General features: G+C 33.3%; 1 protein-coding gene across 1 annotated transcript; it reads right to left on the bottom strand.

Moving 5' to 3' along the window:
- Window positions 1–10,858: 10,858 nt before the first annotated feature.
- LOC141376501 (CD27 antigen-like) lies at window positions 10,859–16,640 on the bottom strand. The gene is made up of 7 exons (XM_073916227.1): window positions 16,559–16,640; window positions 14,728–14,827; window positions 14,554–14,634; window positions 14,404–14,469; window positions 12,940–12,961; window positions 12,736–12,848; window positions 10,859–12,112 (listed from the first exon to the last, which is right to left on the bottom strand). The coding sequence occupies exons 1-7, from the start codon at window positions 16,583–16,585 to the stop codon at window positions 12,075–12,077; spliced, it is 447 nt and encodes a 148-aa protein (XP_073772328.1). The 5' UTR covers window positions 16,586–16,640; the 3' UTR covers window positions 10,859–12,074.
- Between the last annotated feature and the right edge of the window lie 259 nt (window positions 16,641–16,899).

The following is a 16,899-nucleotide window of genomic DNA, read 5'->3' as shown; positions in this document are numbered from 1 at the left end:
CTGTGGTGACCTCTGAAAAAAAGGGACTAAGCCGAAGGAGAATGAATGAATGAATGAATTTTACCCTGTTTTATTCAACTTGCCTTATTCAACGAACCCACATGGGAGAAATTAAAGTATTACGTTTTTTCAAAGTAATATTTTTACTACTTTTTATTAAAAAAAAAAAAATTAAATGACAAAAAATCATGACAACAAATGATTTTAAGTTACTTTAACTTATTTTAATAAGTTAATCAGATTTAAAACCAGTTATATAAGGCTTAACTTAATATTTGTAGTCAGTTTTGCTGGATATAAGTTGACTAAAAAAATGTATTTGATTTAACAACAAAAAATTAAGGCTGCAAAAATTTTTACCGTGCACTTTTTATGTCATGTGATCACATAAAAAACAGGTCCTGTTTATGCTGTTTGATTTCTATGTGTTGGTGATGCTTTTTATTAAAAATGCTAAATGTTTTGGCAGTTTCCTAAGATTCTTGCATGTTTGTGCGTAGTAGTCCTTCGGCAATGCATGTCTCAACCACATCACACAACCTCAGTATACAAACAAAATCAACTATGAAAAGCGTATGACTCAAAAAGGGCATCCCGGCTGAGTCATCACATCTAAATCAATGGCAAATGTGCTTCCATGACCTTAAGGTTCAATACCTCCTAAAGCTTTTACAATCAGACGATGACATTTACCCTATTATTAGCTATTTCAACTCCTCCCTTGTGAACAAAGACATGCCATGCCAATGATGCTGTGTCCAGAAGCAGTTCCTTCAGGACAATAAGTAGAACTATAGGTAGTGCCTTATTTATTGAAAATGTAAAACAGTTTGCATTCAGTTAACAATAATGTTAAATTTCCATTCAAAATGGTGATGTTTCTAATAAATGTTATTAGCTTGCATCGCTCCATATTTCTGTCAGTCGTATAAAAGTGTCATATAATGAAAATCTACGTAGAGCCTTAAACATTATTGTTTCTTCATTCATTTTCTTGTCAGCTTAGTCCCTTTATTAATCCGGGGACGCCACAGCGGAATGAACCGGCAACTTATCCAGCAAGTTTTTACACAGCAGACCCCCTTCTAGCCGCAACCCATCTCTGGGAAACATCCACACACACATTCACACACACACTCATACACTACCCAATTCACCTGTACCGCATGTGTTTGGACTGTGGGGGAAACCGGAGCACCCGGAGGAAACCCACGCGAACACAGGGAGAACATGCAAACTCCACACTGAAACGCCAACTGAGCCGAGGCTCGAACCAGCGACCTTCTTGCTGTGAGGCGACAGCACTACCTACTGCGCCACTGCTTCACACCATTGTTTCTTCATTCCCGTGTAAATCAAGTGTAAAAAAACAGGCCAATAGGAACAAGACACAGACTCTAATGATCCACATCCGATCATTAATATGCATTGATTGGCCATGGGGTTTCCTAACAAGATTACAACAGTTATATTTTGTCTTAAAGCTTGTATACTTACAATCTAAACAGGACTCTTATTTTGAAAACAAGACTCCAGTATAACTCTTAATGCAACACATCACAGCTCATTGTCCCCTGCAGGCACAGGACGTCAACATGACGTCATATTGTTGTTGTATCCCAATTTACCTCGACATTGTAGGGACGTTGGATTTTGTGTGAAAATGAAAATCGGGTTGACGTCAGAACCCAACATCAGGCCGATGTCAATGTCTGACCTAAAGTCAACCAAATATCAATCTAACCATGTCACACATTGACGTTGTGTGGACGTAATCTATCAGACGTTGGTTTTTGGTCACTTTCCAACACAACCTAAAATCAACCATAATTTGACGTTGTTATTGGACGCCAAAAAACGTTGTCCTTAGATGCTGCTAGACATTGAATTTTGGTCACCTGATGTCACAACCTAAATCTAACCAAATATTAACGTCTTATGATGTTGTGTGTTAGCTGGATCAGTACACAAAATTTGGGAAAGACATTATTAATTTACTCAGTGACTCCCCGAAGAGTCAGAAGGTCTGTTTAAACGAATCTTTTATTAGTTTAATGTGTATATATTTAACCCAGCCTGATCTCACGAGAAAACGTTAGTATTTTACGTTTTGGCAGTTTAGTTGCAAATTCGTACGAATTCGTACGAGTTCAGTCGTAAGAAAATGTACGATTTTAAAAAGGAGGCGTGGCACCTAACCCCTCCCCTAAACCCAACCGTCATTGGGGGATACGCAAATCATACTAAAATGTACGAATTAGATTGTACGAATTTGTACGAATTAGCCTCTAAATGAAAAAGTTACGGATTGCCGTGAGATTGTGTTGATTTAACCGTATGTTTGTGATGATTTATTTGCAGTGTCATTTAAAGCAGGCATCGCCTACACTCGATGACATTTGTTTTTGTTCGAACTTCTTATTTAAAATGAGCCGAAACACAATTCTTGAGTTTATTTGGGGACAAATTAATTGTTTTATGTTCAATTCACTTAAATTTGTAAAAACTGATACGTTAACTTAATTCCTTCATGCTGCCCGAACACAAAATCGATCGTGAGAAACCCACAAACAAGAAAATGTTTAAACAAGATGTCATTTTGCTCTGAAGTAAATGTACTTAATAAAGCTCGGTCATTTGAGAATCTGCCTCAAAGTGAGTCATGATTGATGAGTTTAAAAAAATATATATATATTTTTAAAAGGTTGCAGTAGTTGTTGTAGTTGTAGTAAAAGTCATTGTAGTAGTTTCGATTGTAACTGTGATTATTGAAGTAGTGGTTCCTGTAGTAGTTGATGTCATTGGTATAGTGGTAGTAGAAGTAGTAAAGGTGTCGTTGTAGTAGTAATAGTAGTAGTCGTTGTTGGTGTAGTAGTACCAGTAGTAGATGCCGTTGATGTAGATGTTGTAATAGCAGTAGTAGTAGTAGTAGTCGTTGTTGGTGTAGTAGTACCAGTAGCAGATGTTGTTGGTGTAGATGTTGTAGTAGCAGTGATTGCGGTATTAGTAGTAGTAGTAGTAGTCGTTGTTGGTGTAGTAGTACCAGTAGTAGATGTCGTTAATGTAGATGTAGTAGTAGTAGTAGTAATAGTAGTAGTCGTTGTTGGTGTAGTAGTCCCAGTAGTAGTTGCCGTTGATGTAGATGTTGTAGTAGCAGTGATTGCGGTATTAGTAGTAGTAGTCGTTGTTGGTGTAGTAGTACCAGTAGTAGATGTCGTTGATGTAGATGTAGTAGTAGTAATAGTAGTAGACGTTGTTGTATTAGTTGTAGCAAACGCTATAGTAGCATCAGTAGTGGTAGTCATTGTTGTAGTAGTATCAGTATTAGTAGACATTGTAGTAGTAAGAGTCGTAGTCGTGGCTGTTGTAGCAGCAGTAGTAGTCGTAATATAAGTAACTTTCTGTAGTAATAGTTGGTGTAGTACTTGTGATTTATTATCATTGTCAGTTATTATTACTGTTGTGCTTTCTTTCTTCTTACTGTCATTATTACTATCATACATTACTCAGCATTGTTGTTACTCCCTACCTCTGACTGGTTTCTTTCCATCTGTTTTACTTATATCTGCGATACTTGCTTCATTTATTGACTGTTATTTTTCCTTATGTATGTACTCTGACCTGTCCACCAAGTTACCTTTACACACACACACACACACAAACACACACACACACACACACACACACACACACACACACACACACACACACACACACACACACACACACACACACACACACACAAACACACACACACACACACACACACACACACACACACACACACACACACACACACACACCAGTACCTGACTGTATTGTTTTTGTTAGTTTTTGTTATTGTTTTGTTTTTGTTTTTCGTTGATGTTTCTTTTTATTTGTATGATCCCAATTAATGAACCTTTTTGCATATTCTAAAAAATAAATAAATAAATAAATAAAATTTAAATATTTTTTTTTCTAAAAGCATTGAATATTGAACAAACACACTTTCTAGAATTATGATTTTTTTTTTAAGTGTGCCATGAAGAAGACTTAGGGATCCACTTCTTTTATGATCTTTTATGACCACGTTTTAGTATGATCAGACTGTAGTGTGTAGATTGTCGTGTTGTGCGTGTGTGTTCATGTCGAGTGCATTTCTAGGGAACACTTACAAAACTCCATTTGCCTCAAAGTGAGTCACGATTGATGAAATATGAAGCTGATTATTATAAAAGCACTGATTTAGATTTAGATATGTTATAATTCAGAATTATTATACTTTTTTAAAAATATTTCCCAAATGTTGTTTAACAGAGCAAGGACATTTTCACAGTATGTCTGATAATATTTTTTCTTCTAGAGAAAGTCTTGTTTGTTTTATTTTGGCTAGAATAAAAGCAGATTTTAATTTTTAAACAACATTTTAAGCACAGTATTATTAGCCCCTTTAAACAGTTTTTTTCCCCAATAGTCAACACAAACCATCTTTATACAATAACTTGCCTAATTACCCTAACCTGCCTAGTTAACCTAATTAACCTAGTGAAGCCTTTAAATGTCACTTTAAGCTGAATAGAAGTATCTTGAAGAATATCAAGTCTAATATTATTTACTGTCATCATGGTAAAGATAAAATAAATCAGTTATTAGAGATGAGTTATTAAAACTATTATGATTAGAAATGTGTAGAAAAAAAATCTGCTCTTGTTAAACAGAAATTGGGAAAAAAATAAATGGGCGCCAATAATTCAGGAGGCTAATAATTCTGTCTTCACTTATATATATATATATATTTAAATATTATTTAATATTTTTAGCACAAAACTAAAACAAAAACTTGCCAATGGTGATCAATACACTTATTTGGAACACATTTCAATTCTCAAAGGTGGTCAGAATAAGAAATACTGAATAAAATGCTGAAAATACATCATAATCATCAGCTTCATATTTCATGTGACTCACTTTGACCTATATTTATTGGCTTTCTGCAAGTGTTCCCTAGAAATGCACTCGACATGAACACACACGCTCACCATGACAATCTGCACGCTATACTGTCTGATCATGCAGTGCTGAAACAAGAAATGTTTGTTGTTTGTTCAAACTACTTTTTTAAAATGAAGTTTTTGGGGGGACAACTTATTTGTTTCATGTTCGATCCACTTAAATTTGTAAACAAAGTAATACGTGAACTTAACTAATTAATTAATCGATTGTGTGGGAACCAGCATATTTTGGGGGTTAATACATAAAAAACTCATAAAGTTACAGAAAGTGTGTAAAATTTGTTTAATTAATTCATTTGGCTTAGTCTATTTCAGGGGTTGCCACAGCGGAATGAATCGCCAACTTATCCAGAAAATGTTTTACGCAGTGGATGTCCTTCCAGCTGCAACCCATCACTGGGAAACACCCATACATTCTCATTCACACACATACACTACAATTTTAGCATACCCAATTCCCCTATAGCACATGGTGACTTGTGAGGGAAACTGGGGCACCCGGAGGAAACCCACACCAACACGAGGAGAACATGCAAACTCCACACAGAAATGCCAACTGACCCAGCCAAGGCTCGAACCAGCAACCTTTTCGCTGTAAGGGGATCATACTACCCACTGTGCCACCATGAAGCCCACAAATATAGTTTATTATATGCTATTACATTATTAAATACTCTGTTTTTTGTGTTTGGTCAGAATATAAGATTTGTACATTTACGCATCATTGACTCACACAAATAAAGACACAAGAACAAATTGGGTAAAACTGATAAATGTGAACTTTATATATATTCTGTAGTCAGTTATAATCAGTTATAAACTTTCAACTCAGAAACACTTCAACAGTTTTATAGACAGACTTGTGAAATTTTATTACTACAAAACTACAGACCACAGTCTTTCACAGGGCACATCATCGTAGGTTCACAGTCAAGAAAATTCACAAAAGTTCAAACATATAATTTGACATTTCATGATAACGTAAAACAGGGTGTCGAACACAGATTTATAACACTTACATTACCAACATTACATCTGTTAACAATTGTGAACTAAAGGAGCGTCCAGATGTGGTTTGAGGATACACGATTGATCACACCAACAAAATATAAGGCAGATATTTCATATTATCAGGTAATTTTTTAGTGTTAAACAATTGTGAAGAACTAAAACACTGACGTTGGCTAACCTGCACTGTAAAAAACCTCTGGTAATTAACTGTATTCTTCATTCATTCATTCATTTTCTTGTCGGCTTAGTCCCTTTATTAATCCGGGGTCGCCGCAGCGGAATGAACCGCCAACTTATCCAGCAAGTTTTTATGCAGCGGATGCCTTTCCAGCCGCAACCCATCTCTGGGAAATAAACACACACTCATACACTACAGACAATTTAGCCTAGCCAATTAACCTGTACCACATGTCTTTGGACTGTGGGGGACACCGGAGCAAACCCACGCGAAGGCAGGGAGAACATGCAAACTCCACACAGAAATGCCAACTGAGCCGAGGTAACCAGCGACCCAGCGACCTTCTTGCTGTGAGGCGACAGCACTACCTACTGCGCCACTGCGTCGCCCAACTGTATTCTAACTTTGTGATATTTATATGTTTATTTACGGTTGTGAATTGCATTATGGGATGTTGATCTCGGCTTTAAATGTTGAAAATTCAACTCTGCAGTTTAACAATGTGACTTTTATTGACATTTTAGTAGCTTAAAATAATAATATAATGTATAAAGAAATGATTTATAGAGAAATAAGAGTGTAAAATAACTGAAGATGTACTGGAGGTTTATTTCAAGGTTTCTGTAACGTAATATACAACACCAACACCAACCCAGACAATAAAGCACTTTAAACTATTAAAAATGTTCGTAAAAGTCACTTTTTTTTTTTTTTTTTTACAGTTTTCAAGGTTAAAAGTTGCTGGAAGAAAGATCAAGAACACATAATGCTGTTCAAAAGCATGAATAAACTGGTAAAAATAAAAACATGAATCACAAAATATGGAAAACTGCTAATTTCCGGATATTTTTTACAGTGGTCTAAAAGGATTTGGCACAAAAGTAAATAAATAAAAAATAAATAAATAAATGATAAAAAAACAACAACAAAAAAATCTCTTTTGTTCTTTCATGTTTATGTAATTGCTTTCAGGGATAATCTGCGCTAAAAGTAAATGAAACATACAAAAGTTGTTACTGTGACGGTCTTAAGTCACCATCTGTACCTTATTTACACATAAATGCGCATATTAGTACTTTAAAGATGGATATTTGATCCCATATTTGATACAAAAAAATAAACAAATAAAACACAAAATATATATAATATAAAATAAAAATGATACATGGCATCACAAAAAAAATAAAGCAGGTCTGAATGTAGATACATTACTAATCTGACGAATACGAGCACATTTTCACAGCATCTTGTTCATCTGTAAACTAAATCTCCATTTAAAGTGAGGTGCAGAATGAATAAAAATTTACTACATAAATCTTTAGAAATATAAAAAAAGCAATCCATAGACTGTAAAACAAATGACATAATAAACACCTTAAATGCTTAAATTTACAAGTCATTTAAATTTAAAGGGACAGTTCACCCAAAAAATACATTTACTAACTATTTACTCTCAAGTGGTTATAAACCTTTATGTGTTTCTTACTTCTGTTGAACACAAAAAAAAAGATATTTTGAATAATGCTGAAAACCTGTAACCATTGACTTACATAGTATTTGTTTTTTCTACTATTAAAATCAATGGTTACAGGTTTACAGCGTTCTTCAAAATACACAAAATAACCCCAATGCCTTAAAAGGAACAAGTTAAATTTACTTTAATTTGTTAGAAAACCCATTGTAACTTGGAAAGGTTAAGTTGACCTAATTTTTATAATTATTCACATAATGTATTTACTTAATAAACTTAAGGCTGTGGGTTTACTCACTTTATTACAGTAAAGTCAACTAATCGCTTTAAAAGCAACAGCTTTACTCACTTTATTACAGTAAAGTCAACTAATCGCTTTAAAAGCAACAGCTTTACTCACTTTATTAAAGTAAAGTCAACTAATCGCTTTAAAAGCAACAGATTTACTCACTTTATTAAAGTAAAGTCAACTAATCGCTTTAACAGCAACAGCTTTACTCACTTTATTAAAGTAAAGTCAACTAATCGCTTTAACAGCAACAGCTTTACTCACTTTATTAAAGTAAAGTCAACTAATCGCTTTAACAGCAACAGCTTTACTCACTTTATTAAAGTAAAGTCAACTAATCGCTTTAACAGCAACAGGTTTACTCACTTTATTAAAGTAAAGTCAACTAATCGCTTTAACAGCAACAGCTTTACTCACTTTATTAAAGTAAAGTCAACTAATCGCTTTAACAGCAACAGCTTTACTCACTTTATTAAAGTAAAGTCAACTAATCGCTTTAAAAGCAACAGATTTACTCACTTTATTACAGTAAAGTCAACTAATCGCTTTAACAGCAACAGATTTACTCACTTTATTAAAGTAAAGTCAACTAATCGCTTTAACAGCAACAGATTTACTCACTTTATTAAAGTAAAGTCAACTAATCACTTTTAAAGCAACAGGTTTACTCACTTTATTAAAGTAAAGTCTACTAATCGCTTTAAAAGCAACAGATTTACTCACTTTATTAAAATAAAGTCAACAAATCGCTTTAACAGCAACAGATTTACTCACTTTATTAAAGTAAAGTCAACTAATCGCTTTAAAAGCAACAGGTTTACTCACTTTATTAAAGTAAAGTCAACTAATCGCTTTAACAGCAACAGATTTACTCACTTTATTAAAGTAAAGTCAACTAATCGCTTTAACAGCAACAGATTTACTCACTTTATTAAAGTAAAGTCAACTAATCGCTTTAACAGCAACAGATTTACTCACTTTATTAAAGTAAAGTCAACTAATCGCTTTAACAGCAACAGATTTACTCACTTTATTAAAGTAAAGTCAACTAATCGCTTTAACAGCAACAGATTTACTCACTTTATTAAAGTAAAGTCAACTAATCGCTTTAAAAGTAACAGATTTACTCACTTTATTAAAGTAAAGTCATCTAATCGCTTTAACAGCAACAGATTTACTCACTTTATTAAAGTAAAGTCAACTAATCGCTTTAACAGCAACAGATTTACTCACTTTATTAAAGTAAAGTCAACTAATCGCTTTAACAGCAACAGATTTACTCACTTTATTAAAGTAAAGTCAACTAATCGCTTTAAAAGCAACAGATTTACTCACTTTATTAAAGTAAAGTCATCTAATCGCTTTAACAGCAACAGATTTACTCACTTTATTAAAGTAAAGTCAACTAATCGCTTTAACAGCAACAGATTTACTCACTTTATTAAAGTAAAGTCAACTAATTGCTTTAAAAGCAACAGATTTACTCACTTTATTAAAGTAAAGTCAACTAATCGCTTTAAAAGCAACAGGTTTACTCATTTTATTAAAGTAAAGTCAACTAATCGCTTTAACAGCAACAGATTTACTCACTTTATTAAAGTAAAGTCAACTAATCGCTTTAACAGCAACAGATTTACTCACTTTATTAAAGTAAAGACATCTAATCGCTTTTAAAGCAACAGATCTACTCACTTTATTAAAGTAAAGTCTACTAATCGCTTTAACAGCAACAGATTTACTCACTTTATTAAAGTAAAGTCAACTAATCGCTTTAACAGCAACAGCTTTACTCATTTTATTAAAGTAAAGTCAACTAATCGCTTTAACAGCAACAGATTTACTCACTTTATTAAAGTAAAGTCAACTAATCGCTTTAAAAGCAACAGATTTACTCACTTTATTAAAGTAAAGTCAACTAATCGCTTTAACAGCAACAGATCTACTCACTTTATTACAGTAAAGTCAACTAATCGCTTTAAAAGCAACAGGTTTACTCATTTTATTAAAGTAAAGTCAACTAATCGCTTTAACAGCAACAGATTTACTCACTTTATTAAAGTAAAGTCAACTAATCGCTTTAACAGCAACAGATTTACTCACTTTATTAAAGTAAAGTCAACTAATCGCTTTAAAAGCAACAGGTTTACTCATTTTATTAAAGTAAAGTCAACTAATCGCTTTAACAGCAACAGATTTACTCACTTTATTAAAGTAAAGTCATCTAATCGCTTTAACAGCAACAGATTTACTCACTTTATTAAAGTAAAGTCATCTAATCGCTTTAACAGCAACAGGTTTACTCACTTTATTAAAGTAAAGTCAACTAATCGCTTTAACAGCAACAGGTTTACTCACTTTATTAAAGTAAAGTCAACTAATCGCTTTAACAGCAACAGATTTACTCACTTTATTAAAGTAAAGTCAACTAATCGCTTTAACAGCAACAGATTTACTCACTTTATTAAAGTAAAGTCAACTAATCGCTTTAAAAGCAACAGATTTACTCACTTTATTAAAGTAAAGTCATCTAATCGCTTTAACAGCAACAGATTTACTCACTTTATTAAAGTAAAGTCAACTAATCGCTTTAACAGCAACAGATTTACTCACTTTATTAAAGTAAAGTCAACTAATTGCTTTAAAAGCAACAGATTTACTCACTTTATTAAAGTAAAGTCAACTAATCGCTTTAAAAGCAACAGGTTTACTCATTTTATTAAAGTAAAGTCAACTAATCGCTTTAACAGCAACAGATTTACTCACTTTATTAAAGTAAAGTCAACTAATCGCTTTAACAGCAACAGATTTACTCACTTTATTAAAGTAAAGACATCTAATCGCTTTTAAAGCAACAGATCTACTCACTTTATTAAAGTAAAGTCTACTAATCGCTTTAACAGCAACAGATTTACTCACTTTATTAAAGTAAAGTCAACTAATCGCTTTAACAGCAACAGCTTTACTCATTTTATTAAAGTAAAGTCAACTAATCGCTTTAACAGCAACAGATTTACTCACTTTATTAAAGTAAAGTCAACTAATCGCTTTAAAAGCAACAGATTTACTCACTTTATTAAAGTAAAGTCAACTAATCGCTTTAACAGCAACAGATCTACTCACTTTATTACAGTAAAGTCAACTAATCGCTTTAAAAGCAACAGGTTTACTCATTTTATTAAAGTAAAGTCAACTAATCGCTTTAACAGCAACAGATTTACTCACTTTATTAAAGTAAAGTCAACTAATCGCTTTAACAGCAACAGATTTACTCACTTTATTAAAGTAAAGTCAACTAATCGCTTTAAAAGCAACAGGTTTACTCATTTTATTAAAGTAAAGTCAACTAATCGCTTTAACAGCAACAGATTTACTCACTTTATTAAAGTAAAGTCATCTAATCGCTTTAACAGCAACAGATTTACTCACTTTATTAAAGTAAAGTCATCTAATCGCTTTAACAGCAACAGGTTTACTCACTTTATTAAAGTAAAGTCAACTAATCGCTTCAAAAGCAACAGGTTTACTCACTTTATTAAAGTAAAGTCAACTAATCGCTTTAACAGCAACAGGTTTACTCACTTTATTAAAGTAAAGTCAACTAATCGCTTTAACAGCAACAGATTTACTCACTTTATTAAAGTAAAGTCAACTAATCGCTTTTAAAGCAACAGCTTTACTCACTTTATTAAAGTAAAGTCAACTAATCGCTTGAAAAGCAACAGATTTACTCACTTTATTAAAGTAAAGTCAACTAATCGCTTGAAAAGCAACAGATTTACTTACTTTTTTCAAGTAAAGCAAACTAATTGCTTCGTACAGTGTATCTTTTAAATATCTTTTAAAGTGTGGAGCCACTTGAGGTAAAGTACATTTTAGAGTTCTTTTGGGGTGAACTAGCCCTTTAAAAAGCATTAAAGTGACTTAGCAAATCTTGCTTATCTTAAAAGTAAGTTACAAACACGATTATTCTAGTATAAAATGTCATTTAAAATTAAACCGTGTATTGTGAAATATTAATCGTGTCATTTTTTAACAGCTTGTACTTATTAACAACTCTGGAGCTCTGCCTTTTTTTCTGATTTCACTCAATCTGTGTGATAATTCACTTGATGATGGCCATTTGTTGTGTCTTTAGATTATCTCTGAGTCATCAAGAATAAAAGATTCTCCTGAAAAAGACAATCGGCACACACTTAGTTCAGCCTTCATTGCTGTGTTTGTTTCTGAAGTACACTGAAATAAAGTGATTCATTGGATTTATTACATTTTTTTACGGTAAGTGGTCACAAACAATGTATATGGTCAGAATTTAAACAAACAAATAAAGTTGAACTAATTTAATTTGTTTGTTTACCAACCATTTATTTATTTGTTCATTTTCCTTTTGCTTAGTCTCTATTTCAGGGGTCGCCACAACAGAATGAACCGCCAACTATTTTGACATACGTTTTACACAGTGGATGCCCTTCCAGCTGCAACCCAGTACTGGGAAACACCCATACACACTCACATTCTCACACACACACACACTAATACACTATAGCATTTCACCTAAAGCACATGTGTTTGGACTGTGGTCACAACCAGAGCACCCTAAGGAAACCCATGCCAACACGGGGAGAACATGCAAACTCCACAGAAATGCCAACTGGTCCAGCCGAGACTCGAACCAGTGACCTTCTTGCTGTGAAGCCACAGTGCTAACCACTGAGCCTCTGTGTTGCCCTTGTTTGCAACCATTTACCCTAAGAAATGTAGTAAATCCAATGAATAATTATTGATGAAGATTTACCTGAGCTTCCATCAGATTCAGACGCAGCAGATTTTCTGGTTCTCCTGAAGAACAACGTGCCCAAAATCAGGCCGAGAGAGCAGAGAGAAACTACAACCAAAGAACAGGTGAGCCTGGGGATTCAGGCACAGTCATGATTAATTATGGATCAAACCTTCATCATAAGTTCACAAATAAAAGAGGATGATAAAGAAACAAACGTACATGCTTATCAGTGGCAGTTCACCTAAACAAAACAAAACAAAAAAGCAGAATTATATCACAAGTCATTTGATTGAGTTGATTAAAAGTCATTTTAGGGCTGTTTACATGACACAAAAAGTACAAAACTGAAAACTTTTTGTTGGTCTTAGCAAAAAATTTACAAAACGTTATTCGTTGTAGCGAGTGGGCGGGGCTGAGAGCCATGGGAACAGTATAAGGTCGGTGTTTAAAAGGTCACGTGTATGCTTTAAAATGCGCGTTTTTATTCAATGTTTGATGTAATCTCAACCAAAACACGAAGAGAGGGCGGGATATAGTGTAGCCCCTCCTCTTTTTAAAAAAAACAGCCAATAATGTTTTGTTTTATGTTTTGTTTAGGTTTACTCACTTTATTAAAGTAAAGTCAACTAATCGCTTTAACAGCAACAGGTTTACTCACTTTATTAAAGTAAAGTCAACTAATCGCTTTAACAGCAGCAGGTTTACTCACTTTATTAAAGTAAAGTAAACTAATCACTTTAACAGCAGCAGGTTTACTCACTTTATTAAAGTAAAGTCAACTAATCGCTTTAACAGCAGCAGGTTTACTCACTTTATTAAAGTAAAGTCAACTAATCACTTTAACAGCAGCAGGTTTACTCACTTTATTAAAGTAAAGTCAACTAATCACTTTAACAGCAGCAGGTTTACTCACTTTATTAAAGTAAAGTCAACTAATCGCTTTAACAGCAACAGCTTTACTCACTTTATTAAAGTAAAGTCAACTAATCGCTTTAACAGCAGCAGGTTTACTCACTTTATTAAAGTAAAGTCAACTAATCACTTTAACAGCAGCAGGTTTACTCACTTTATTAAAGTAAAGTCAACTAATCACTTTAACAGCAGCAGGTTTACTCACTTTATTAAAGTAAAGTCAACTAATCGCTTTAACAGCAACAGGTTTACTCACTTTATTAAAGTAAAGTCAACTAATCGCTTTAACAGCAGCAGATTTACTCACTTTATTAAAGTAAAGTCAACTAATCACTTTAACAGCAGCAGGTTTACTCACTTTATTAAAGTAAAGTAAACTAACCGCTTTAACAGCAGCAGATTTACTCACTTTATTAAAGTAAAGTCAACTAATCGCTTTAACAGCAGCAGATTTACTCACTTTATTAAAGTAAAGTCAACTAATCGCTTTAACAGCAGCAGATTTACTCACTTTATTAAAGTAAAGTCAACTAATCGCTTTAACAGCAACAGATCTACTCACTTTATTAAAGTAAAGTCAACTAATCGCTTTAACAGCAACAGGTTTACTCACTTTATTAAAGTAAAGTCAACTAATCGCTTTAACAGCAACAGCTTTACTCACTTTCTTACAGTAAAGTCAACTAATCGCTTTAAAAGCAACAGCTTTACTCATGAACAGTGCTGTAAATTTATGATATATAAAAAAAATGTGCACAAAACAAAGTATACCTTCAATCCTTGGTGATGTGCACTGTGTATTAGAGAACAGGGTGCATGTGGACACAAGTGCAGCGCCTGCAGGTTAAATAAAAGCGGTTTCTCCAGAACATGAAGTGACACTTTTGTTACACAATCTCTATTAATCACAGGCTTGCATACCTTCACATTTGCTGCACAGACTGCACTGCACACCATAGTATCCATCAGGTCTGTCTGAGCAGTTTTGGGTCACATAATAACCTGTAGATTTGCATTGAATGATTATTATTGTTTTGGTTTTGAAGTGTTGGTTTGAATTTTTATGTGTAATTATTATATTTGAGCATGTCTAACCTTCAGGGCAGATCGAGCAGCAGACTGATCCTTCAACCTGGAAATAATCTTCCGGGCAGGTTTCTGCATGTAGCTTAAACAGTGCTCCCACAACCAATGCCTATAAAGAGATTACCATTTACTATATCACTTCCAAATGACACTCAAAGGGACAGTTCATCCAAAATGTAATGTTTTATGAGTTTCTTTCTTCAGTTGAGCGTAAAGAAAGTGCACTGTTGACTTCCATAGTAAGAAAAACATCAATGATTACAGGCTTCCAACATTCTTCAACAACTAAATGATGAAAAACAAAGGATTTAGGGCTGAACAATCCCTTATAGGATGGATTAGAAAGAGTTAAAGACATCAAGTTTATGAATCAACACAATTCTTGAGATTTTCGGGGGCCAACTTAATTGTTTTATGTTCAAACCACTTAAATTTGTGAAAAAAATCAGGTTAACTTAATCAATTTGTGTTGGGTCAATTTGTGTGTGTGTGTGTGTGTGTGTGTGTGTGTGTGTGTGTGTGTGTGTGTGTGTGTGTGTGTGTGTGTGTGTGTGGACAAATACAGTTAAGTTTAATCATGGTTATTGATTGTTTTTAAAGTGTTTATAAGGATTCATTTATATGAACAGTTCAAGCTCTACTCAAAATATCACGTTTGTTGCTGCTTGTTCAAACTTATTTAAGATGAGTTGAATCAACACAATTTTTGGGCACAACTTTATTGTTTTATGTTCAATCCACTTAAATTTGTAGAAACTAATAAGCTATAACTTAATTCCTTCATGCTGTCACAACACAAATTGAATGTGTGAAACAGCATTTTTACAGTGTCTAATATTGTGACATATCATTACAAACTAAAATAAGTCTTTCCAGTGTAAATATATTGTAAAATGCACATTGTAAAAAAAATCCTGATGCCTTAAATTTTTAAGCTGCATCAAATTAACCCTTGGAGCCAATTGACCTTATATTATGTTAAACTGACTTAAAATAGCTTGCTTCACTTATAAAATTGACTTAAAACAGCTTGCTTCACTTAGCTTGCTTCACTTATAAAATTGGGTTAGAACATGATTAACTTAGATTAATAAGTTACAATGACCTATATGCTGTCAGGACTTTATCATATAATCTATTTTACAGTGCACTTTTACTGTGATTAACAGCTGAATTTCCAGCCTACTTTATTTTATTTTTTAGTGTCACATGCTTGATCCTTCAGAAATCATTCCAATATGATGTTTTCGTGATCGAAATTTATATATATATATATATATAAATTCAGGAAAACCTATTTTACTGCAAAAAAAAAAATTGCTTAGTTATATTGTTTGTCTCGTTTCAAGTCTAAATAGAAATTCTTAAATCTTTTCTTGACAAACAAAAAATATCGTCTTGTTTTAAGAAATAATGAGTCAATATTAAGTGAGTTTTTCCTTAAAACAAGCTAAATAACCCTCCAGTGGAGTAACTGATATAATCAAATAATATTGTGTTTACCTCATTGGCAGATTAATTAGCTATAATCGAAACGAACATCATTTATTTAAAATTAAATCTACTTGTCACTATTTGTACTGTCACTTTAACAATATATATGCTTAAAACATCATATACAGGAAAGTCTCAGCCCAGACTTTGTAATGGTGTCACAGTTTCACAAAAAAATATTGAGCAGCTAAAATTGACGACAACATTGATCCTCGTATGAATTCTGAAGTATCATGCTGAAGATAGACCTGACCTCTGCCAATAAAATTCTAATTAAACATTTGACCATAAAATCCAAATACACCTCAAGTGTTTTAGTTTGCACAAGAAAAGTTCTGGTACCTACCATGAATTGTTTTCTGTGTTGGTACATTGTAGTTTCTAGGACTAACCGTCGCACAGAGCAGTTGCATAACAGTTGTCAGAATATCTCTTGAAAATCCTTCCAGCACTTTTATATCAGACTTTTTAACACGCCTTGTTACGTATGAAGGCGAGTCCGTACAGAGAATCCAGCATTAATCATCTGTCATTCAAAGCAGGCAGTCGGAAGTAGGACATAATGAAAGTTATGGTGTGTTGCTCATACACAGCTGAAGGCAAATTTATTAATCCTCCTATAATATATATACTATAATATTTCTCAAGCGATACTTAGTGGAGCAAGGAAATTTTCACAGTATTTCC

Source organism: Danio rerio, chromosome 11, assembly GCF_049306965.1.
Source record: "Danio rerio strain Tuebingen ecotype United States chromosome 11, GRCz12tu, whole genome shotgun sequence".
Taxonomy (NCBI): Eukaryota; Metazoa; Chordata; class Actinopteri; order Cypriniformes; family Danionidae; genus Danio; species Danio rerio.
The sequence above is the reverse complement of the archived record's forward strand: the minus strand, read 5'-3'. Positions and strand labels throughout refer to the sequence as shown.